The 26726-nt window shown below is 38.7% G+C and overlaps 1 protein-coding gene across 3 annotated transcripts in view; it reads right to left on the reverse strand.

Annotated features, from left to right (window-relative positions):
• Window positions 1-614: 614 nt before the first annotated feature.
• The window catches only part of JAK2 (Janus kinase 2), a 115207-nt gene continuing 89095 nt past the window's right edge, over window positions 615-26726 (reverse strand). For all 3 annotated transcript variants that reach the window (XM_089490046.1, XM_089490053.1, XM_089490051.1), the window contains 12 exons: window positions 25806-25893; window positions 22124-22251; window positions 20384-20522; window positions 18019-18170; window positions 17198-17348; window positions 16624-16760; window positions 16056-16245; window positions 12919-13043; window positions 8832-9004; window positions 8537-8654; window positions 7420-7530; window positions 615-6472 (listed from right to left, as the gene is read on the reverse strand). In XM_089490046.1, the coding sequence (XP_089346172.1) occupies window positions 6365-6472; window positions 7420-7530; window positions 8537-8654; window positions 8832-9004; window positions 12919-13043; window positions 16056-16245; window positions 16624-16760; window positions 17198-17348; window positions 18019-18170; window positions 20384-20522; window positions 22124-22251; window positions 25806-25893 (1620 nt within the window). In that variant the 3' untranslated portion in view covers window positions 615-6364. The remainder of the gene's footprint in view (window positions 6473-7419; window positions 7531-8536; window positions 8655-8831; window positions 9005-12918; window positions 13044-16055; window positions 16246-16623; window positions 16761-17197; window positions 17349-18018; window positions 18171-20383; window positions 20523-22123; window positions 22252-25805; window positions 25894-26726) is intronic.

The raw sequence follows: 26726 nt of genomic DNA on the forward strand, positions 1-26726 counted from the left end.
CTACATCTAATACTTCTATATCACCTTTACAGTGCTGGTATATATGCATTATAATGCTGAGGTTGGAACATTTATTCGAAACACTTCTTAACAAATGCAAAGGGATCTTGTAACACCTTTGAGCCTAACTGTGCATATCGTTGTAGCATAGGCTTTCACAGACTTTGTCTACTTCCTCAGAAATATGGAGGCGTAGAAATGTTTAGATCAGTTCTGAAATCCCAGAATCAGTGTTCCTGAAGTGGACACTGACCTCCTTCTTTCATACATTAGCATACCCATGAATCAGTGTGGTGTTCTGGTTTGGGCATCAGACTATGACTCTAGAAACCAGGGTTTGAACCTGCACTTAGCCATGGAAACCCACTAGGTGACCTTGGGCAAGTCACACTCTCTCAGCCTGAGAGGAACCTTGCCAAAAAACCCCTGTGATAGGTTTGCCTTAGAGTCACCGCAAGTGACAAATGACTTGAAAGCAACCTCAGCCAGGAGCAGACGACTTTCATCTGCAGCAAAACTTGTATCAGCACTTTTTCTTCCATCTTCTTGTTCTTGCTAGAGCACTGCTTTGTTAATGTAGTAGTGTGTGCAAAAAAATCCTGCAGAAGACACTGTCAGATTAAAAAAATATTTAATACTCTGATACATGTAGGTACAGCAGTACATAGCAGAATGCAGAAAAACCTGTAGATCTTTTATAAACGCATAATTTGTACAAAACTCACAATGTCTTCGTTTCGGGGAAGGGGATGTTCAGGCCACAGCTGTATGTAAACTTGCCAACTTTGACTTATTCCACAACTGTTTCAACTGTGTGGAACTTACTAAAACAAGTAATTTTGAAATTTAGCACAATGGACCACAGACTACTTAATCTTGTAAATTAAAAAGAACAGACTTCCATCTCAGAAGTGTTTTATGACAGGTAACCTGTTTATATAAAAATTATAGTAGGCCCTTCTTATATACAGATTTTTTATACATGGATTCAAGTGTCCACGGTTTGAAAATGTTCAAAAAAAGTATAAATTTCAAATATCAAAGCTTGATTATCAATTTTTTTATAAGGGATACCATTTTGCTATGTCATTATATTTAATGGGACTTGAGCATACACTGATTTTGTTATACATGAGGGATCTTGGAACCAAACCCCAGCAGATAACAAGGGTCCACTGTAGTTTCAATTTAGGAAAAAAAATCTAAAACGTAGTAGTTGTGAAAAATAAAATACTTTACTCAATGACAGCAAGGGCAGCACTGTTTTCCAGAGCAAACCATGGGAAGTTTTGGTATCAGCATAAACAAAACTGCGCATAGATGGATGGTAACTGTGGAAATGAATATTTTTACTGCTTCTGCCAATAAATCCATTGAAAAGTATGATGTTAATTAAGGGCCAGAGTATCACCGTTACTGAGGCTTTTTAACAAATCCATTCAAAAGAGCACTACTGTTTTTATTGATGTTTCTGAATCATGTGGGCAATTCATATGGATGGTGTAGTGGTTTCAGCACTGGACAGCAAGTCTGGAGACCAGGGTTTGAACTCAAGACATGGAAACCCACTGAATGACTTTAGGCAAGTTGCACTATCTCAACCTCAGAGGAAGGCAAAAGCAACCCCATCCCCAAACAGATTTTGCCAAGAAATCCCCATGGTTTGCCTTAGGGTCTCCATAAATTGGATTTTAAGGCACACAGCAAGTGTATAAAGATCCTGAAATAAAGTCAAAATTAAGCTCTCCCTCAAACATACATGACAGGATCAACAGACAAGTGCAAGAGTTTCTTGTATGGGCATGAAGATTTAGAAGAGCCTCGTTCAACAAGAGGCCTTTGTGTCATTTCAAAAGGTGACCCTAAATATTAGAGAAATGCAATATGAATGTCTACAGCCAGACGTAATCTTTGGAAAAGTCTCCATGGACATGTGGAATCAGTTTTGAATTCACAGGGCTGAGTGCTGAAATGTCAATTTTCTCAAAATTTAAAATCAACCCATATTACTAGCTAGTATATTAAATTCTGAATCCTGATGGAGTCATATAGTCTCAGCAGGTTGAGAGTTTCTAGCCTGCAGACCTCCATAATGCCCAAGATCAGTATAAGAGGAGGAAAAATGAACCTACCTACACCTTCCAACTGCAACTTCTTGTAGATGGGGAACCTATGGAACAGCATTTATTGTGGCATGGATGGTTAGGCATGAAGAAAGCCACAACTGTACACACTCTTCAAAGTATAATCTCACCATATATTTGTAAATATATTGGTAAATATATGGTAGGAAGTTGTTGTTTTTAAAACACTCCTTTTCCAATTAAGCCCAGAATGAAATTTGTCTTCTTCACAGCTGTTCCACACCAGGTCAGCATTGCACTGAACTGTCTTCCACATTTTCAAGATCTCTTTGTTAATCAGTCATCCCTTAGGCGTAGCCAGAGGAGGAAAGAAAAAGGGGTGAACTTAGTAGAAATAAAAGACTCCACCCTGCATGAATGGACATGTCTTCTACCTATGCCAGGGTTTGCCTAAATCTCCATAAACAAGTCTCAAATAAATCCCATCTGAATTTTCACATAGAACTGTGAGCTACGGTGTGTCCACACTGCAGAAATAAAGCAGTCTGACACTACTTTAAGCACCATGATTCTATCCTACAGAATCCTGGGATGTGAGGAGAAGCACCAGAGCATTCTGAAAGTCCAGGCTGAATACCTCACTCAACTACAAATCCCAGGATTACACAAGAGGAGCCATGACAATTGAAGTGGTGTGAAACTAATTTACTTCTGCAGTGTGGAAGAGCTTTAAGTTAACTTTTTGTGCAACAATGTAAAATTTAAAAAACGAAACACCTAACTGCAAGAAAGCTTAACTTTTTGAAAATGCAATCCTATATCTTCTTACATAGAAATAAGGCCACTCGGCTCAGCGGGAATTACTCCCCATATACGTGTGTATCAGATTGCAACCTGAAACTCATAGTTTTATAAGTTTTTTAAAAGACAGCTTTCAAACAGATCATTACATTTAAGAAATTAGAATACAAATCAAATAGTTATACTATAGCAAGCAAAGACACTTTTATTCACTTTGGGGTGGGGAACACCATAACTATGGAAGAACTTATAATTGCATTAGATAATATTCCCTGAGTTTTCTCCATTTTATTCGGAACATGAAATCCTTGATCAGGTAAAAGATGCATTTCCATTATGGTCAGACTACCGCAGACTGTTTATCGATACCTCCTGTTGCTTTAAACTCTTATGCTCTTATAATTTTGGTTAGCCAGTAACACATCATACACATAATATTCTACAAAAGCAAGACACATGTTCCTGTACAGTAAATTTTAAAAGGAGCTTCAAAGCCATGTACAAATATGCAATGCATTTGACCATATCAACTTTAAAAAAATATATATGTATATATATACAATGTGCAACCGCATCTGAAACTGGTGTTTGTTGAAAATTTCCAGCCATTGAAGCGTAACATAGGATTACAAAATACAACAACCTGCAACTCTTACTCCAGGTTGCCTCCTCCCAAAACACAGTTAGGCATAAAAAAGAGAGTGGGTTGACTGAGGAAAGCAAGATGGATACTGGGATTGCTCCCAAGTGAGAGCTTTCTATCCCTCCTAAAACAAGGATGATATATATGAGCATGGATTCCCCTAAGTGCATGCGAAACACATGCCTGCCTCTAAAACAGAATGAGGAAGCTTTGGCATGTGTAGGAGGGGAGCATCACATATACTTTCAGACTGCTAGATTAGCTTTGATGTATATGCTAGAGCCCACAGTGGCACAAAACAGACTCAGAACTCACAGAACAAACATTTGCAACATTTTGAGGTACTTTTAAAATCCTATACAAAATTCACATCACTGCACTCTCCTTATCTGAGGTAGATACATGAACAGATTAGGGTTTATGCCACTTAAGCCACAATCTGCCAAACACTCAAGTACATTTCAAGTTTTAATTCAACTGTGACAGTCTACAGCAGGGTGAGAATCATCCAGCCTTTCAGAGGCCATTGGATTGCAAGTCCCAGCAGCCTGGTAGGATAGCCAATGTGAGGAATGCTGGGAGTTACAAGAAAGCAACATCTGGGAAGCTTTATTGTTCCCACCCTTGGTATATAGGAACTGCCTCTTTCACTAAATTTAGCCTTTTGGTTTCAGGAAATAAACATCTCATTTGATCAAAATTCAGTGAGATTTTAAGGCTCTAAAGCAATGATTCTCAACAGTTGAAGTTCTTCAACTGTTCTTCAAGTGGTCTGGCCCATTCCTACTCCCCATGCTGGTCTGGGTTTCTGGGAGTTACGCTCAAAATGTCTGGAGGGCCAAAGGCTGAGAATCACTGCTATAAAGAAAGGCTTGGTAGCAATCAGGGGAACAAAATAAAATATCTAGTGCACATCACTTCCATTTCAACTACAACAGACAGTTCTCCAGCTTACATCCAAATCAATCAAGAAGAGTTCACCTGATGCTACTATTACTGCTACCTGCTCTCCACTTTCTTAGGCTGACTGACATGAGTTTGCGCCACTGAGTCTGGTAATGCAAAGGGCTGCATGACTTTTCAGTTCATTTCACCATTTAAGCTATATAAAACCAAGCAGCAATATAACTGCAGTTACATATGGCCCTATTATCCAATAACCTGAAGACAAGTATTTGTGAACAGGTGGGCCACAATTGTTCTCAAAAACATCCGAGGCATGTTTTCTGTTTGTAGCTGAATGGACAACCATGTAAAAGCTAAGAGGACAAAAAGGAAAACTGCAGCATCTGGTAGGGTTGATAAGCCTAACAAAGTACATCTGGAACGTATTAAGCTGCTGACCACAAAATGATTTCAAAGGCTTGTACTTTTAAGAGACAGAAGCCAAACATAGCATACACACAAGTAGGAAAATAGACTGCTATCTACTTGTTCATTTAAAAACATAATTTTCAGCAGGTGTGTATATATATATATATATATATATATATATATATATATATATAATTTGTTCCCTTTCCATCAAAGTATTTACAGTACATCAGTCCCCGAAGGTGCATCTCTGCTTCTGTTGCTGGCCAGCACTTGGCTCAGACAGGCACACTGAAAGTTGCTCAACCAACTATTCAAAATACACACACATGCACACAGACCCACACTTGTTCTACACAGTGAAGCCACTATGCTTTGACAATATAAAGAAACAAACACTAAACCCTATTCATAAAACATAAGCCCTTGTGCAAGGATGCCAAACCACTCTTCAATTACTGAAGAAAAGTCCAGCATGGGTTATAGGGGTTCTGTATATCATAGTAAACTACTACTCAAGCTTGTTCAGTGATGGTTTCTAGTTTGTTAGGCATGTGCCACTTTTGCATGTGACCCTCTACAGATTGCCACCATGTTGCAAGCCATTCCATTGCTGGCACAGGTTCAGTCAGTGATGTCTTCTCTTCTCACCATGACTGGTAGCTTTTTTAAATTTAATCTCTCAGAGAATAACATAACTATACACAGCTAAGAAAAGCACATGTTTGCAAAAGAACAACTCTCTGAAATATATGAATAGTAGCTTTGTCATGTACAAAGTCTCCATTTATTGCAAGCAGAATGGATGCTGGAGAAGGCAATGGTACAGAGTGGATATGGGCACCTGTGTCCACTATTAAACTTAACTTGTTCCTCTTTAAAATGGCACTGCTTGGAATGTGAAATCTTCTGGTAGCTATGATGAAACAGAATTGTAGATGTTTCAAAATGTCCATAAATCCGTAGGTCAGCTGCTGCTTCAGAGCACAATCCTATACCGATGTGATGCAAGTGCCAGTGATGTTTACTGGCTGGTAAGTGGGTATAAAACTGCAGTATAAATTACTTTCACCTCAGTGATGACCCAAGGAAAAATTAAAATTATGTCAAACTTCTCACCATTCATTCTTTGAATTCTTTTACAAACCTGCAGATTAACAATAGTATTCGTTGGCTGGTTTGTTTGTCTATTTGTTTGGCAACTGCCCTCTTTGGCAAACCATGGTGATGCTCTCTGAACACATTTTCCAGTGTTTTGCCTTTTTTTAAAGTTAAAAAATGCAATTCCTTCACTATCAAAGTGCTTTTCACTGGTGCAGCACAGCAATACTCCCTTTGAAGAAACTAAGCAGAGTTCTTCACAATCATGGGCAAGTTCTGATGGGATAATTTCCTTCCAGTATCTGTTCTCAAAGAAGAACGCACATGGGAGGGCCAATAATCTGCAACTATGCAAAGAACAAAACATGTTTTGCTATGTATGTCAAGGTGTCCCTTTGGATGCACTTCAGAGGTTTTTTTTTCATCCACCCATGTTCTCCCTTAGGACATCAACTCTCAGCGCGAGATCCCTAAAGTTGGGTCGCATGCTTGGATTAGTGTTCCAGCACTCTGTCATGATGGCATAAACCTTGGTAAGACAGAAAACAAGTATAAATATGAGACAGGAAAAACTAGAGTCATAAGTCTCTTACATTAATTGAGAATATCAGAGGCTTTGCTACTAAACAAAAACAAACACTCTCATTCATTCTATGCATCTCCCCCCTCCTTCTCATACACACACACACACACACTCCATTCTCTGGCACATTTCTTCATAATAAATAATAATAAAATAAATAATTTTTTTATTTCTATCCTGCTTTTTGCCAGGCAATCAAAGCGGCTTACAACAGGTTAAAATACAGCCATATATACATAATGCCCCCCCCCTTAAAACAAGATTAAACGATGTAAGATTAAAAACTACATATTAAAACCGACTAAGCTAAATAAAAATCATCATGGGCAGAGTTCACTGGATGGGAAGTCTTATTTATCTATGTTGCATCTTGCCACAAGCCTTGGGGAGAGGCAAGTAAGATATAAAATGTATTATTATAATTGCTGCCGCTGCTGCTGTTGAAAATGAATGAGAAATGCACACTGTATTAGCTTTACAACAAACCTACTATAGGGTGGAAGCTGTAGTACAGATTTCTAAAAAGTCTGTATCCATCTGTTTTTTTTTAGGCCCAATGACTATGGCTTGACTCTGATTTATTGTGGTGTGAACTTAACTATATTAGTAATAGCAATATAAATTTATTCGGTCTTTGACCAGTATAAACTTATCTACATTGTTTTACCTTACCAAATTGCTTTTTAACTGTTTTGTAAGTCCTGAGATGTCTAAATAAAGGCTGGCACATAAATATATTATATTATATTATAATGTAAACATTTAAATAAAAACAAACAAATGAAACAAAAATGGAAGTTTTTTTTAAAATCCAACAGTCTGTATCAAAGGAACAATTTCAGTGGTACCACCGATAAATGACAGGAAAATAACAACATAAAACATTTCAGTACCTCATCAGGGCATCCATCAGGTCTTGACAGCCTTATGCTATTCTTCAAAAGAATTATTAAATGGAAGGCAATCTGGTTTTGCTTATCATCACCAATCATACGCATGAACTCCTAAAAGAGAAAATCCAAACCTCGATGTCTTTAATATTCTTTTTATTTATAAAATTTATATCCTCACCATTGTACTAATAATGGGAGCCGGCCAACAGTAATAAGATACAGATTTTAAAACTCTCAAGTAAGACATAAAAACTATTCTATTAAAAACACAGCAATAAAAATATATAAACCATTCTCAGATAATTAAAACTTAATTCAGCAACTGAACAGCTTAATAGGATTAGATATTTAAAGGAAAGTTCTACGCAAAAAGCTTTCTCTGTTTGTCAAGTACAACTTTTTAACCACTGTTCTCAATGCAGGCAGAAATTATTCACAGAATTTCCAAGCCAGCATGACCACAAGAGATTAACGTTGTATGTGAAAAGCAGGGTATGCATTACCCATTCAAACAAAAAGAAATACATGGTTTGATAATAATAAATACTGGATTGACAGCCACAGTCTGTCTATCTCTATATGGACTTGTCTGAGAATTCTTACTCCTGGCAAGTGGGATTCCTGTTTTGTGTAGCAGAGGGTGTGATGGGAAACAGGGCCACCCCATTGACTGTGATGAAAGAAAAACTTAATTTGGCTGTCCTTTTTCCTGAATTGTTTCCATTCAAGATGGTAATCATAAGAATTTTGCCACTTCAAGATCTTAAGCTGACTTTGCTTCCTCTTTTCTCATCATCCCCTATTTTCCTCGTATTGATTTGTTTAGGCTGTTAGCCATGAGACTGCTAATCTTTATCACTGATCTCATGCAAGCCTGCATGGAACCAATTCAGCTGAAGCTTCAAATAAATAAATAACAGTGACAGGACTTAGTCACTACATTTTACATATTATGCCCCCAAAAGCACATATTTTATTTTATTTGCTCATCCTATGATTCCCTTGTCATTCTGTTCCTATGATTCAGAATATAAATGGGGGGAGAGAGAAGGAGAGGGAAGCAGACAGGTTGGCTGAACATCTATCCATCTCACATTCACACACACCACCTACTAACCACTGGTGGGCTTTTGTTCTTGTCTGTGTATGTGAAAAATTCATATAGGACCACACCAAAACTCCACATATCTGAGGCCACAGAAAACTTGTTGTCTGTCAGTGACTCTGGTGCATACCTGTTGAACAAGTGAAAGGGATAAAAAGTCCGTAAAACTAACACATATTAAGATAATGTTTTATTACATCCTTAACAGATTTATGCACTTTTCAACCAATCACTATTGAAGATATAGAGATTTTACTCTTTTACAAAAATTTTCTAATTTGTGCTCCAGCAACAAACAGAAACATACCAAAATATTGGACTCTCTCCTGGTTCCTTTACTTTGTAGTACTCTTTGTCCTGTGGCAGGACTTTTGTCAAACCAAAGTCTCCAATTTTAACTCTGTTTTCATTCTCCACCAAGATATTTCTGGTCGCTAGATCTCTATGAACATATCTTTTTGATCCAAGATACTCCATGCCCTGTGTGGAAACAAAATTAAGAAACCAACATTAACTGGTTTTAATAAACATGAGGAAGTAATTAAATGTTGGTGTGTCGGGTATCTCCTTTTTTCAAGATGTAATAAACCTGTTCATGGCTAAGACACTTACTCCCATTGAAAGATAACATTATTGTATTAGAAAAGCAAAATGAACAGTGCAAGAAAAATGCTGAGCTTCCTAAAGTTGGCCAAGCCTTGCAAATTCCTATCAATTACCACTAGATGTCACCATTGTGGTTTCTGTCAAGTGATGGAGCAGCATGCTGGGAAGATAAATGGTACAAGATCTCTTAGCCTTGCTCCATGAAAAGCTGCCAATATAGGTATACAATTATCATTTTGACCCATGGCCCTTATACTCTGCTGTGTTCTAAAAAAATCTAACCTGATTTTATGACTTATTTTTCCTTTTTTTGTTCAAAGGCATAGCCATGTTAGTCTGTTATCAGTAAACAAAGGGGAGCTTGTCGCACCTTTGTAACTAACTCAGAGAAAGAAGTCCTGTAACATAAGGTTTTGGAGATTCAGTCTGATGAAGTAGACTGCATCTACAAAAGCTTATGCTATGAACCTCTTTCTCTCAGTCCCAAAGGTTCTACAAGATCTGTTTGTTCTCTTTTTTTGGTATTTGGTGCCTGTTTATCGAACCATTTCCTGTATTGCTATGTACTGTATATGTATTATCCTACTTGAGAGTATGTATTTTCCCTGGAAGAAGATTAACCATCCATTATGAAGCCAAACCCTCCCTCCAGTCCCTCTGCCTTGGTCCATGCCTTGGAGGTAGAGAGGAACTGCTGGACCTCTTACCCTCTCCCTCCACCACTCCCTTCTCCTTCTGTGTCATGTCTTTTTAGATTGTAAGCCCGAGGGCAGGGAACTGTCTAATTAAAATGATTGTATGTACAGCGCTGTGTAAATTTACAGCGCTTCATAAATAAAGGTTAATAATAATAATAATAATAATAATATTTCTTCTGTTATCAAACTGGGAAGACAATGTTACTTATTAATTAGAAATATCAAGTTTATTATCTTACATTTCAGAGAGAGGCAGAAAGAGTTAGTCTTCTTTGATTATTCAGTTTAATGAGCGTACGGATGAGATTTGTATTTTATAGGTCTAGCTGCAGCATTGCAAGAGCTAAGCTTGTATGGACTTCATCAGTCCTTGAAGTGCAAGACTATTAGTGGGAACTTTGTGTAAAAACAGTAATTTCAAAAAATGCTGAAGTAAGCCTATACGAATTATGCCTATTCCAGTGCTTCTTAGAAACACCGTTCATGAAATTCAAATGCTGTGCTGAAATTAACAAAGTATAATTGCATCAACCAACTAGTAGAGCATAGTGCTAATTTGTGCGACAACAGAGGAAGAAGTAAAGAGAATGCTTCCCTCTCTTTGCACCCACTTCTTTCTTTTGTTCATATTTTTCTACTCCGGTGCCTCGATCTGCCTCCTCCATGGTATGGTGCCAGGGAATAGCCTGCCATTAGCACAAATGGAGGTTTGCCCAGTCAAGATGGTCACAGGAGCCCTGGTGGCGCAGTGGTTAAATGCCTGTACTGCAGCCATTTACTCAAAACCACAAAGTTGCGAGTTCAAGACCAGCTCGACTCAGGCTTGCATCTTTCCGAGGTCGCTAAAATGAGTACCCAGACTGTTGGGGGCAAATTAGCTTACTTGCTAATTAGCTTACTTGCTGTTCACCGCTATGATCTTTGGAATAGCGGTATATAAATAAAAAAACTAACAAGGTAACCAGCTTCCTGCTGGTATCACTATTACTATGACTATGTGCTAAGAGACCTTCTCACTTTTCAAAACTCAAGCTGCCCACTCTGCTGGCTTCAAAAAAAAATCTTTGTTGTTGGTAGGCAGTGCCAAATTGTATTCAGTTCCCCCAAGACTGATTTGTTACCCCCAACGTATTCTGCCACTTCAGTCTTCAGAGCTGACCTGTAGTGGTTGGACCACATCATGGTATATCTAGTCCAGGGGTGGGTCACACACAGCCTGTGGGTGGCAATGTTCGGGTATCACCTGTTTTTACACCCCTTGAGACATCCTGGATTCTTAAAGGAAATATTTTCCCTGTTGGTAAAATAGAAGGGGAGGGCTGCTATTCTTGGAAGCCTCTGGAAGTAATGATTCTCCTATAAAGCAGAACACAGTCTTGCTGTAGTGAAAACAGCATACAGTCTTGCTATAGTGAAAAGTTGCATTTCACAGTTTATGTTTTTAAGTGCAAAGTAAGCTCCTAGTCACTTCTCTCATCAGCCAAGCAAATGGTTTGGAGCAGGATCCTGGGGAAGGGCAAATTTAGTGCCCGAACCTGCCAAATTTGCCAAGTCTGATCTAGTTCAACATTCGATGTCCAGCAGCAGCCAAGCAGATGCCCTTGGGTGCTGACAAACAAGATAAATATAGTACAATTTCCAACAGTGTCCGACCGGATCTTTAACCCTGTTCATCTTCTACCACAGGGAACTGGAAATTATCCTGAGCTTCAGCAAAATGATTGGGAAGATCTAGTAAATAGTATCAGGTGGGCAGTTGTGGCTCATATGGAAATCACACCACCTCACACACATTTTAGTATCCTGTTATTAGAAAACTCAATAGATGTAGACTTCACAACCTCTCATTAAAACAATGACAAATACATTCTTAATGCTACTTTGCGGAAAATATGAGTTAAGACTATGTCAAGATCACATTCAGATAAGAAAGGTTTATAGAGAAGCTGTAATAATCTTAGTCCTAGACCTCCCACCAGAGATACAAATAGATTCCTGTACTATGACATTTTTCAGTGCAAACTATGTGCCATGCATTTCCAGAAGCTTCTTCTTCTCCACCTTTGTAAGTTAAATGAACAGCAATTCTGCGCACACACCTTGCTTTCACAGTGAAACAGCCTAGGTCATGTGAGAGATGTTGGATGGAAGAAGTGAAAGTACAAAGGAAACAATGCAAAAAACAATAAAAAGATGGAAAAGAGAATGTTTTGAAAAAGTGGGGGAAAACAATCTTACTTGTGATGCTATGTGGGGAAGAAAGAGACTGCTTCTGTAGCATTATATATAATGGCTGTATTCTTCTCCAGAAAAAAATGGGAAAAAAGCAGTATATTCCTTTTAACTGGACTCATTTCATCCTTAATAATTTTTTATGCTTAGTATACACTCACTGATAGAGTGTGGTGAAATGGTTTGAGTCCTGGACTAGGACTCTGGGAGACCAGAGTTTGAATCCCCTACTCAGCTATAGAAAACCTCTGGCTGACCTTGGGCAAATCACACTCATCTTAAGAGGAAGGCAATACTAAGCCTATTCTGAATAAATCTTTCCAGAAAACCCTATGACAGGAACAACTCATAGGCATGTAACATCACCACCACCACTCATTACTATGAGCCAAGCTCTGCCAAAAAATGCTCCGTTATGAGGAACGGCTAATTTGCATGACAATTAAACCAATATGAAATGAAGCTCAGGAACAACACATGAAAACATTCCCTGGCGTCAGTCTTCTGCCATCTTTTATACCATCTGACAGCCAACAAAGGACAGGCAGATTCTGTTTTTAGGCTCAAAGCATACATAAAAGAATGAGGTATCTTTCTTCTATTCTTTCCCATGTCTTCCATTCAAGAGAATGCATCCAGTCTACTTGGTATCCTCGTGCTAGCTGGGGAATGATGGGGATGGTAGTTCAACAGCTGGAGGCACCAGGCTGAAGAAGGTTGGTCTAGAACTGAGTTTGGAAAAGTCATTTTTTCTAAGCTTTTCTCTTGAATATACTGCAAATGCTAACACCAGAATTATCAACCATTTGCTCCTAGAGAAAGCATAGCAGTATTAATGTCACCAGCAGAGAGTATTACCTTACATATCTGAGACGCATACTGCAGGAGTTTCTTATGATCCAGTCTGTCCTTGTGTTTCTGGAGATAGTCTCGTAAACTTCCATAGGGCAAATATTCCATTATCAACTTCAGATTTCTGCGACCTTTCCAAGCAAATAATAAATGGAAATTTTGAAGATTATCACTTAGAGAGATTCCTTCACGAAGAAGTTGAGTTTTGACATCTTCCCTCATAGTAACAAGGCTGACCTGTCATGAGTTAGTAGAAAGCCTAGACCATGTTGGGCCTTATACACATTGAAGCATTCCATGCAAATATTTAGCCAAAAGTTACATTAATAACTCACCATTTTCCTGTAATTCACACATGGTCTGAGGTAAGTGAAAGAATGAACTTCATAAGGAAAGTATTATTGATGGGTGCGATTTCAGAAAGGTTCTTGGGGACCGAGTTCTAATGGTGGATGGGGCCAAAGACAAAAATATGGGGACCAACAATAGCAGCACATTTTAGCTTAAAATTATTACTGCCAATAACTAAACTTTAGGTGAGATATGGAACGCAAATATACGAAAGCTTGGAAATCACTGAATGCTGTGTCATGAAGGCATGTGGTTAACTATACGGCCCAGAGGGCTGTATTGATACTCCAGAAAGGCCTGATTTGACTTCAGAGCTTAAGGTTCCCCAACCCTGCAATACAGATGCTAAGGGACTGCAACTCCCTTCATCCCTCACCACTGGCTGTGCTGGGTAGGGCACTGGGGGTTGCAGTCCAACAACTACTCATGGGCCAGTCCCTGTCTTGTAATATATTAATGTTTGGGGCCAACACGTATGCCTCCTGAAACAAAAGGATATTCCACAGTGAAGAGCAATGAACACAAGGGATGATTAGGGTTAATCTGTCCAGGAAAGCCCTGAAACACTGCATTTAATGATCCAGTTCCAGATAATGGAACCATGCTCACAAGGCAGGAAAACAGTGGAGCAAAAGTTCCAATACAGGTATCAACAGCAAAGGAGGGAACATGAGCGTATACAGCCATAGCCCCCAAGTTATGGAACAGCTTGCCGGAAGAGATCCATCTTATTACCACCTTAGATGCCTTCAAGAAGGCCCTTAAGATGGATCTCTTCCGGCGGGCCTACCCACCCGATCTTTTATAAAGAACCTAAGAAAAATCCCACTTCTGGCTGTAATTGTGCATTTTAGATGATGTTTTTATTGTTTTAAATTGCATTTTTGAGTGATATACTGTCTTATTGTATGTAATCTAGATGTAACTGCTGTTTTATTATTGTAATCCCACCTCGATCCATCGGGAGAGGCGGGAAATATAAATAAAATTTATTATTATTATGGACAAGGAGACCCACAAGCAGTGTTATGTTTCTGTTACTCTCTTGCCAGTGGAACAGAGCTGAAAACTCCTTCTTTCGAGACACTCCAGAGTACAATAATTCCTTTTTATGAAGCAAGTGATTAAAAGGAAATCGTACTCTATATATTCTTCAGTTGGCCAGTGGAATTTATTGCCACAGGTGAATATCATGTAAGATGTTGTACTTGGATGATTTCCATGGAGTTTATCACATGGGAGGAATTTCTCTTAATTTCGAATGAAAAAAAAGTGGGGCCAGAACGCATTCACGTGAATTTGCTAGTTCAGTGAATTTACGTGAATTCGAAGTACATTCAAACTGACTTCCCATTTCCCGAAAATAGCTTGCTATTGCCTGAGTTTGTGTGTGGTAGTCTATCATGCAATAACGTGAAACCCCATGATTGCCCTCGGACTGACTTCCCATTGCCCGAAATTGCATGTGTTAAACCCCATGATTGCGTTCGGATTGCCACTGGATTATACTTCCAATTTCCCTTGTCTGATAAACTCACATGACTATTCACAAGCTTTTGTTGTTAATGTAAAAGAAGAGTGACTGTATTAGACCCTTTATTTTCTACATTTTGCCCTTGTCAACCAATAGATAGTTTTAAAGATATACAAAACAAATAACATTCCTAGCAGTGCATGTTTCCAAACATCATATAAATCTGTGCAAGGGACAAGGAACATTTTTCTCTCACATTACAGATGGAAATCAAGATGCAATTGCCCATTAAGAGGAGATGGTTACTCTCAGCTGTTTCATGTAACAAAAAGAAGACAAAAATATCTCTAGTATTACCAGAGAAAAAGAAAAAAAAAAGCTGAACATTCTCAAAACCAAAAATGTTCAAATATTCAAATTCTGCATGCACCAGAAACTGGGTTAAATCTAATTGTTAGTCCCAAGCAGAACTTGGCACTTCTCTAGTTGAGGATCCACTCATGTAGTGGAAACAACTTGAAAGCAAACAGCAACAACTCTAATTGGATCTAGCAATTTAGATCTAAGTTGGGAAACAAAGCAGGCAAGAGCTATCTCATTAATTTTTTCATCATGTTTGATTTTTTAAACACTGAGAAGGAAAGTTGGGGATGAATCTTTGTGAAAAGTTTTATTTCTATACCACAGAACTACTTTTAGAATTTTATACCTTGATTTGCAACAATGGTGGCTATGGCATATTTAGAAAAACTATCCTCTTTTGCTTTTCTTTCATTTGCTGCTGGGAGTACATAAAGGGTGACCAATGGCTAAGGGAATGGGGGCATAGTGTCATCTATGGGCCATATGTGTTGCTCAAGGCTATTTCTGTGCCCCCCCCCCAAATATTTGCATGCATCACCCCAAAATTGTTTGAGCCCATCTAAAACACTGCCTTCGTAACCCCTGAAGTCTCTCCCTTTTTCCTAAACGTGAATTGATCAAACAGGAAAGGATCAGCTTTTGATGGAGGGATGCAATATAGGCTGTTCAGAGGCAAAAAAATCCTTTCAGACCCCCCAAAATTTTGTGCATATGTGAGAAGATTAAATGGGGGAGAGGGGCTCGAAGACACTGTTCTAACACAAGACTACTGACAGTTGCCCATCTCTGCACTAAAGAATATATTGAAAATGAGAGAGAAACAAGAATTTAAGAGTCTCTTCTGCCCTCTCTACTTTGATTCACACTAATGGGAAACATTTGATAAATAATCCAGTGGCTGTTAGCTTTTCTTTAGTATAAGAAATAAAATACAGTGATGAAACATGCAGCATACCAGCACTGTAGCACACTCCTTTGTATTTGACAATGTTGTCATGTTGCAAAGATTTGAGAATTTCTATTTCTCTTTCAAAATCTCTCAGGTGTTCTTCTGTGCTGTGTTGCAGTTTTTTAACAGCAACCACTTCTCCAGTGTTGTCTTGTAGTGGATCATATCGGCACATCTCCACACTGCCAAAATTACCCTATGAGATCAATGAACAGGAAAAATTGTAACTTGGATAGGAGGAATAGCAACAGCAGCAGCAATAGCAGCTTCATTATATACCGCTTCTTATTGCACTGAGCAGTCTTAACTCAATCTAACTGCCCCCATCAAGATGGGTATCCGTTTAAGGTCCTTGGAAGGATGTAAGGCTGGGGCAACCCTTAGCCCCTGGCTGGGACTGAACTCACAACCTTGTGGTTTGTGATTGAGTAGCTTCAGTACTGGCATTTAACCAATGTGCCACCGTGGCTCCTTGGCACTGTGGGCCATATGGGAATAGGGTTTGGGTTTGGTTTTTTTGCATCCATGTGTGACTGACCTACATAACCTGCAATAAAATGTTCAAGCTTCCTACCTTGCCAAGTTGCTGTAAGAAAATGAGGTGTCTTTCTTCAAAATATGTAGGGTCCCTGCTTTCAAAAGCTTCAGAAAATCCAAGAATACCAGTTCTCATATTTGGTAACATGTCATTTTCTGTTAATAGTTCATAATCTTGAAAAACAAAAACAGATGTATTAGTTTGCCATGCCACTTCCAACACACGAAGAGGAACAAATGGCAAAAAGCAGTCAATCTTATTTGTTTTGAGACAAAAGCTGAACCTGTAATATTATCATAAAATAACTGTATTATTAATAGGTAGAAATCCAACTCTTGTTTTCAACTAGGTTGGATCCACTGAATCAACAGAATCTGGTAATCCAGCACCGTATTTAGACTAACGGATGCAATGTAATCTCAAACACAGGGGACAGAAGTCACCACCCAGCCTTCCTCTCTCCACAACCCCAGCTCCTGCCCTCCCCTGGCTAATACTGAAGTAGAGGAAATCTCCAAATATTCTGTTACACAACATTTTGCACAAACTGCAGAACTTACTTGGCTACCAGTATCTGACCCCCCCCCCCCCCATCTCCCATTTAACATACCTGGAGTGAACAAACTGTTAAGATCACGTATAATTGCTCTGAAAGATGGCCTGAAATCTGGCTCATAATCCATACAGTGGTTTATAAGATTTGCCAGTTCTGTCCAATTGGGAGAAGGAAGTTGGTGCCTATCTTCATAAAATTGTAGTTTCTATAATTCAAACCATTACAAGCATTATTAAAATAGTTTAGAATTTGTGAAATTGTGCAAAGTGTTGAGACAAACTAGATTTTGTTATGCCATCTCTTATAAGAACAACTCAATTGAAGAAGTAGCATTTTGTTTTTTGCCTTTAATGCGGTGGTGGTGTTTACATAAAGTAACTTTCCCAAGCTCTGGCAATCAACCACTGAAGAGAAACCAGGAGGAGAATAAGATGCATGCCAATAAGTCCTCCGGAACCATGAAATCTAACACTGGCAAGAAACTGCAACCAAATCCCTAAGCAGAGGTTGATAGAAATTAATACAAGATAAAAGTGAAAGATCCAGCATGGTGGATTGGTTTGAGCACTGGGCTATGACACTGGAGATCAGGGTTTAATCAGGAAACCTACTTGGTGAAGATGCCAGCCACAGATGCAGGCAAAACGTCAGGAAGAAAATCTTCTAGAACATGGCCACATAGCCTGAAAAAGCCACCAAAAACTATGGATGCCGGCCATGGAAGCCTTCGACTTGACCTTGGGTGAGTCACTCAGTCTCAGCCCCAGATTGCTTTAAGGTTGCCATAAGTCAGAAATGATGTGAAGGCACACAACAACACACAACAAAAATTAAATACAGAAAGAGAAAAATACCAAACCCCACATAGCTCTTACTCTCTGTAAATCCAGTGCTCCAAGAGGCTTGTCTCCCCCACTGCAGATTTCCCACAATGTGGTCCCAAAACTCCATTTGTCTGTTGCCGAACTCAGCCGCTTGGGATTTTCAATACACTCAGGTGGAACCCAGGGGATTCTCTCAAGAAGAACTAGACAAGCATGAAAAAGTCAAAGGAACAAATCAGAAAACTTTAATGGTTTTTAAAGGATGCTTTAACTGGCTGCCAAATTATATTATGTAAACTTGTTTGAGAACCATCTGTTGGAGGGTGGCATGTAAATCCTCTCAATAATTAAGCAAAATAATACATAGTGCTTTACGATAACGAACAAAATGAAGATCCATGTCTATGACCTTTATGAAATATTTAATAAATACAGTGGGACCTTGTTATCTGCTCGGGTTTGGTTCCAGGATCCCCTGAGGATAACAAAATCCGTGGATGCTCAAGTCTCATCAAAAAGAGCGAAATGGTATCCCTTATATAAAATGGAAAGTCAAGGTTTTCTATTTGGAATTTATACTTTTTGAATATTTTCAAACCATGGATGCTTGAATCCATGGATAAAAAAATCTGTGGATAAGGAAGGCTGACTGTATTCGTGTGTAGACTAAAAATTGGAGTGAACTAAAGTCCTAAACACACAAGATGGCTTGTATTATAGAAAACAATATGCAAATACAAAACGGCTTGCTATTACACACTCCTGTCACACACTTCTGTGTGTAACAAAGATCAGGGATTCTCCTATATATGTCTGTATTTAAGACCCTGAGTGATAGCCACTGTACATATATGTGCTCTTAAAAGTATTATTCAGTCTTGCTTTCTTTGAGTGATTTTATAGCTTCTAAGAAAAAGTAGCTACCAGGTATGTGTTGCCAAAGAGCTTTGGCCTTCAATCTGGACCATTTTTCAGGACAGTCTTTTAAGCTAGGCCAATCCCCATGTTTAAAATTGTTTGCTTTCTATTATATCCTCATAACCTTTATCCAGTACAATGTAAATGTTAAAAAGAAACCTGTTCCTAGCACATAAACTATTTCGTTTCTTTAGTGCATTTACCCCTGAAGTTGTGCTTTAATACTTCCTGCTGAGAGAACCACTTAGGCTTAAGACCAGATTATACATTCTGTCATTTACTTCTGCAAGATTTACAAAACCACAAAGAGAAAAGAAAGTGAAGAAATATATTTTGGTTCCTCAGGTAAAAAACTAGTCCCAGGGAATTCAACAGAACTTGATAGATGAATAGACAGACACTACTTGACATAACTAGGCCCACAATTCTGAAGAGTACTGGATGGACTTTCCTAACAGAACAAATACATTTGGCCAAGGATGATATAACTTCCAGCATAAATATATGTATTTGTTTGCTTTTGTGTTTCTAACCACTAGAGATTAAGCCTGGCTACCAAAGGGATAAAGTACAAGATAGGTAACAAAAATAATATGCTTGGGTAAATCTCTCTATCACACACCTGAATACAATTTACAATATACATTTTTTTTAAAATGTAGGTGTTTTAAAATTTGCCTGTTTGGAACTGTGCTGTTGTTGCCATTATTTGTTTTAAACTTTAAGTTGACTTAAAAGCTGTATTCTTCAAAGTGTTCTTACACTTCTTATGATACATTTGATGTTTCATCTAATGCAACAGGCATATTTTCTGTTGTTGTGGTGGTGTGCCTTCAAGTAATTTCTGACTTGTGGTGATCCTAAGGATAACCTGTCATGAAGTTTTCTTGGCACGATTTGTTCAGAGGTGGTTCGACAGTGCGTTCTCCTGAGGCTGAGAGCATGTGACTTATCCAAGGTCACCCAGAGGGTTTCATGGCTGAACGGGAAATTAAACCCTGGTCTCCAGAGTCCAACACTAAAAACACTACCCCACACCCATAGTTTTATGTAGCAAAAGATGTCATGCAGCATGAAGTATAACGATTAAGGAGCCAGCATGGTGCGGTGATTTGTGCATTGGACTACAACTCTGGAGACCAGGGTTCGATTCCCAGCTCGGCCATGAAACCCACTGGGCGATCTTGGACAAGTCACACTCTTTCAGCCTCAGGGGAAGGAAATGCCAAACCTCTTCTGAACACAACTTGCCAAGAAAAGACCATGATAGGTTCGCCTTAGGATCACCATAAGTTGGAAATGACCTAAACGCACACAACAATAAAAACATGCTAATTAAAGCACAGCCAATACTAGTAGAAGGCTCATGGCTTCCGTCTGCCGAAAAGGAACCCGAAAAAGAATGAAAGATCAAACAATCACTGCAGCAACAGAAAAGAGATAAACCACTCTCTGACATTTTCAAGGTAGCACACAAATGACCAAAACAGAGACTTACTGTCTTTTGGCAAAACTGTAATGCCGATACCAGGATCACTAAGCTTGATAAAGGGAAGGTTCCCAGACTTCCTATCTTCTTCTCTGATAAGCAAGATATTTTTTGCACATACGTTCCCATGAACAAGGTTTTTATCTTCCTGATAAAGACAAACACCAGGGTTTAATTTCTCCTCCCAAAACACAAATCAAACTAACTAGTTTTCTCAAGCTGGTATTTTTATTTCAGTAACTACAACAAAAATTCAAAACACAGAAACAACACGAAAGCATTACAGTTTCCTCTCTTTCCAATGAAGATAGATACCAGTAAGTTACTTTTTTTACACAGTTGAATGAGAACACCATGATAAACCAAGTTGTCTATGGGAGCAGATCTTCCCTATGGGTGTTTTAATAAGTAAGAAAGCTCTACATAATCCATACTAACAATTATCATGCCTTTCACCATCTACAGGTGCTACCAACTGGAATAAAGGGGTAGGGGTCTGGAAGAGAGAGAACTAGTTGGCTACCACTGGAACAGAATGCCAGACTACAGAGGTCAACTTGGTTTAATTTTTTGTACCAGACATTCTGTTACTGGCAAGTAATAAAAAGCAACACAAAAAAACCTGTCTGTGTATTACAGATTCTCTTTCACTTACTCTGGTTTAACCTGACACAATAGTGTTTGATTCTTAAGATAGTGGACAGGCACCATAATCAAGATGCAAAAGGGCACAGAGTCTATTGTGCTTCCCAGAAGAAGAAGGGGATCACAACCATTTTCAGAGCATGATCCAGGGACTGGTATAAACCCCCAACACTTTTCCAGACAGCTCAGCAGTAGAGCAGGTGCTCTGCATGTGGAAGGTACAGATTCATCACTCTAGGTAGGATGAAGAAAAAGTCTTGCCTGAAACCCTGGGGGCCATAATCAGTCAGACTTAATAATGCTGGATTAGTTGGACCAATGGTCTGTTAGGAAAGCAGCTTCAACAGTAAGAGGTTTGCCAGAATGCCTACTACCCCCCAACTGCCCCCAGATGGGCTTGAGTGTCTTTCTCATCATGTGGGATATCAAATGTTCTGTGCTCTTTGCCCTGTGTAGCTAGGTTTATGGACAAATAAAGCTGTGGTATATCTGAAATGCAATTCAGTGTATTTGCTATTGCTCACATTTTACATTATTCCTGTTACGAAGACAAGAAGGAATTAAGATGAAGCTTTACACAGGGAATTTGCACATCACACTGAACAGCAGAGAGGCAGTGCTTCAGTAGATTATAAACATCAGTGAAGAAAAGAATGGCAGACCTAAATCTAGCATGCCCACATCTAGGAGGGAAAACTCCATATAAAATCTGTATATTTTAAGAAGAGATGAACGTGCTGTTTTGTGGAAACGAAATAGGACCAGACAGACAATACCGGCTACAATTGATTACATGCACCATCCAATAGTTGATTCTAAGAAACTAAGCAAGGATGATTGTTTCAATTTTCCTTCTCCTTTAAATATGAGCTCCACTGTGTCCTCCACTCCCAACTAAACCAGAAGTATTCTGCACGTGTTTACAAGACTATTTAAATCATGATATCTCATTCAAGTTCCCAGACATTTCTGAGAACAGTCTGGATCTTTAAGTCAGAACTTACAAATAATATGTATGGACAATCCTTACTAGTATTAATTAAAAGGTGAAGGGGGAATGACTCTTTTGCATTGGGATTACAATGGCAAAAGCCAACTACTTACCAGAAAATGCATTGCCATTGCCAGCTGCTTTGCAACCTCCAGTTTCCATAAGATATTTATAGAATTTTTATTCTTCTTCAAATAGGTATCAAGTGACCCAAATTTTACATACTCCTGTACCAGAATGTCTGAGATGAAATGTATACAAGCAATGATTAGTAAAGCAAGTAACTGAACCCAAAGCCAGCAATATTGTCTAGCTGCTGATGTTAATAACTACCTTTAAGTCGATCTTGCTTTATGGCGATCCTATGAATGAGAGACCTCCATTACCTGGGGCCGTCTGTTGCAAGGTCGGGTGGCTGTTTGCATGCACATACCACTGTGCCACCCACTGCCACCACTGTGTGTTGCTCATTCTGAAGTCAGAAGGAGGCACTCAGCATCAATCACATGGCTGGGCACCTTGTTCTGCCCTCAGAGTGAGTGATATGTGGCGGTGGCACTGGGTGGCATAGTAGGAAATATTTTAAACAGCCACCCAACATTGCCATGGAGGTCGCCAGATCTTCCAGGAAGATTCTGAGCAAATGTTTTAAACATCTGTTTTAAGAAGGGTACACCCCAGGTTTGGAACTGAACGGCTTAGATATTGTCTGGAATGTTTGTACAAGACTTGATGATTGGGCCCTGCATCGTCCATACAGAGTATGGGGCAGGGGAAGATCATTTTATTTGGCCTGTGCCGACAGAGCCTGACTTTTCATTTATTTAGCCTCATTTTTGGAAATCTGAGCAAACATTATAGGATTAGTTTTTTGCGGGTTTGGGGGGCTATGTGGCCATGTTCTAGAAGAGTTTATTCCCCCAAACCCGCAAAAAAACTATGGATTCCGGCCATGAAAGTCTTTGACTTCACATTATAGGATTGCTTTCTGGTTTTTATACTTACCATGTATCAGTAAACATTAAAATTAGCAATATAACTTTTTTCAAATATCTAGATACAACAACTACACGCACACAAAAAAACAATGTTACACCATCTTATATTACACAATGTTAATATGGTTTTAATTTGGTTGCTAGTTTACTATTGTTTTAATCACAGTTTTTTGTATCTTTTAAACCCATATGTGTCTTTATTGTAATTCAATTTACTTTGTAAACAATGCTGAGTCCCAGTTTGGGAAAAGGTGGAGTACAGAACAAAGCAACAGTTGGTTGGTTGGTTGGTTCATTGGATGGAGCACTAATTATTTTTCCTGTTAGCAGGATTATCAGCATTTCCATTAGTGGCTGGAAACTAGACAACCTGTTGAACAAAATCAAGATTACAAGAAATAGGACAGACACAAATTCCTCTGTAGTTCTTACTCATCTGTTATCACCATGGTCCTTTCAACTGGCTGTGTCTGAACCTAAGCTGACTGATGTAACTAAGAGGTTTGCATAAGCGTGTGTGTCTGCAGAATCCTGAAGATACAAGGAATGATGCCCCCAAAAAGGAGAGGTTAGTCGCACAACATGGAGAGATGAATGATGGGCAATTGGCAAGCAACTTCAGTCCAGGTTGGCCACAGGCTTCTGCTTGCTTGATATGCTGAAATTTCAGAAGGCTGGCTATATGCTTAAACACTGCTGACAGAGCTGGTAACTTTATAATACTGAAAGTTAGAAAGCCTAAAGAATATAGACTTAAACACTGCTGATGGAGCTGACAAAGTTTATCTAATTTCATGTTACCAGAACAAGAAAGAGAGGTAGAAAAAGAGAAAAAAAGATTCGGATGTTGCTGCAAACCCTTTAGAAGACTATCAGAAAGATTAATGGAAAACATTAAAATGGTTTGTTTTTAAGCAATCCAATGAGAATTAAGATCTCCAGTGCTGTATGTGTGTGTTTTGCAGGGAATGTGATGTGCGTGTGAAGGAAATGTGCTACCTTTGATTAATCACATGCTTCAACTACTGACCAAATTGTTTTTAAAGTTCTGCTGCAAAACTAGGGCAAAAAGCACTAAGAGACTTTTTAAGAAAAAGCAATGGATTGGTATTCTAAATGCAACAGTCTGCAAAAAAAGGCACAAGGAGATAATGATTCTTTACATCAAGGATAGACAACTACAACTCCCATGATTCCTCACAACAGCCTGTGCTCATTTGGCTTCCTGGGCATTGTAGTTCAGCAACTGGAAGGCCACAATGGCTTTCTTTTGTTTTATACCAAAGCAGTCACAATGCTGCATCAGCCATAGGACCATAGTGATAACCTCTCATGCAAGCAAAATTCTGCTCAAAATTCTGAAACATACATGGACTCCAACCATATACATGGAGAGAGAAATCCCAGAAGTCCAAGGAGGGTTCAGGAAAGGAAGAGGAACTAGGGACAACACAGCAAACATATGATGGCTAATGCAGAACACGAAGAAATTCCAAAAGAAAATCAGCATGTACTTTGTAGATTACAGCAAAGCCTTTGCATAAATCATGAAAAACTATGGAACTCCCTTAAAGACATGGGAGTGCCAACACATCTGATAGTCCTGATGAGGAATCTGTACTTAGGACCAGAGGCTACTGCCAGAACAGAACACAGAGAAACATAATGGTTCCCAGTTGGTAAAGGGGTCAGACAAGGCTGCATCTTATCACCTTATCTGTTTAACGTATATGCAGAACATATTATATGAAAAGCAGGCTTGGATACAGAAGAAGGAGTGAAAATAGGAGGAAGGAATATCAACAATCTAAGATACAAAAAGCACATCATAATGCTAGTAGAAAACATCAGAGACCTGGAACAGCTACTAAGGAAGATCAAGGAAGAAAGTGCAAAGGCAGGCTTACTTATAACATAAAGAAAACAAAAATAATGACAACAGAGAATACACAAAAATTCAACCTAGACAATATGGAAATAGAAATAGTAAAAGAGTGCTCATACCCAGGATCAAACATTGATCAGAACCAGGAACTGCAGTCAAGAAACCAGAGGAAGACTAAGAATACAGTAGTTATGAAAGAACTAGGAAAGATCCTAAACAGCAAAGATATACAACTGAGCCTGAAAGTTAGAATCATACAAGCCACTGTATTTCCTATTGCCATGTATGGATGTGAGAGCTGGACAGTTAAGTAAGTGAGTAGGAAGAAAATCGATTCATTTGAAATGTGGTGCTGGAGGAGCGTGCTACAAATTCCATGCACAGCCCAAACAAACAAACAAACAAACAAACAAACAAACAAAAAACCCCAAAACAAATAGGTCCTAGAACAGATCAAGCCGGAAATCTCCCTGGAAGCCAAGATGACTAAAGTGAGATTGTAGTATTTTGGTCACATCATGAGAAGGCATGACAAACTGGAAAAAGCAATAATGCTAGAAAAGGTGGAAGGAAGCAGAAAGAGACAGAAAGGCTGTATGCTAGATGGATGGACTCTATTAGAGAGGTCATGGGTATGAATTTGCAGGAAATAAGGAGAGTAGTGGAGATTTGAGAATCTTGGAAATGTCTCATCCACAGGATTGCCATGAATCAAGACCAACTCAAGGGTGGTTAATAACAACAACAACAGGTCACTGTGTATCACAAATTGACAAGGGAGCACAGATGTTGTCATGAAATAATCTGTACATGATAAGGATGTAAATAAGTTCTGAAATGGCTATTTACACAGTGGGAAACAAGAAAAAAGCTCTAATTAGACTGCGTAAACAATTAGCCAGGTTTACTCACTTTCTTCTCCACAGACACAAACTCCATAATTTAATACCAAGTGCTTGTAAGAAAGCTGGCTCATCATGCTTGCGGCTTCAAAGAAAGACTGCAAGAGAAAGGGAAGAACAATTAACAAAGTGAACCCTAATGGGAACTGTTAGGAATTAGATCTAATTAAAACCACCTTTATTTTCACATAGCTTAATTTCCCCATCTTCTGCAGCAATACTACATAATTGATTAAGTAACACTGGTCTCTCAAGGCCTGGTTTTTAATAATTCTTTTACTCACAATGCACACCCACTTTAACAGTATATCATGCCAATTTTAGCAATAGGAAAATCCCTGATGAACACAAAAGAACACTTTACAATGCTGATTCTTGCCAATAAATAACTGGTAGTCTGTTCCTGAATTCCAAGTAATATTCTTTTTAAAAAAATTCAAAAGACAAAAGTCTCAAAGGAGTGTGGAGGCTTTAATAGCTTCGTCATTCAATGAGTTTCAACACATTTGACCTCACAAGACACAGTGAGACTGTGATTATCTCCTTGGTTATTTCATGATCAGGAAATTACTCTTCAGAAATTCATGAAGCAGATTCTTCATACAGATTAAAATGTACTTAGGGTTTGGCATATACATGGCTTTAAAAGCAAAACAAAACACGAAGTGAATCCAAATTCTGTATCTAAGGCAGCTGAATTGCGTGAATTATGTATACTATAGAAATTAAACAGACTGGCATATTTTGTATAATTTATTCAACTCATCCTAGTCATGGAGAAAAGGGAAGCTGAATCACTGATGAATATCCTTTCCCTAGCACTCAGAAATATAATTGTCCCTCTCAAAAGTCTTAAATTTCTCCAGGCCTTCTTTGCATACTGTTTAACAAGGGGGAAATACAGCAGAGGCAAAAGCTGGGAGTTCAGTGT

Source organism: Sceloporus occidentalis, unplaced genomic scaffold (genome assembly GCF_023333645.1).
Source record: "Sceloporus occidentalis isolate IW3139 unplaced genomic scaffold, rSceOcc1.0.p SCAF_1, whole genome shotgun sequence".
In the NCBI taxonomy this organism is placed as follows: Eukaryota; Metazoa; Chordata; class Lepidosauria; order Squamata; family Phrynosomatidae; genus Sceloporus; species Sceloporus occidentalis.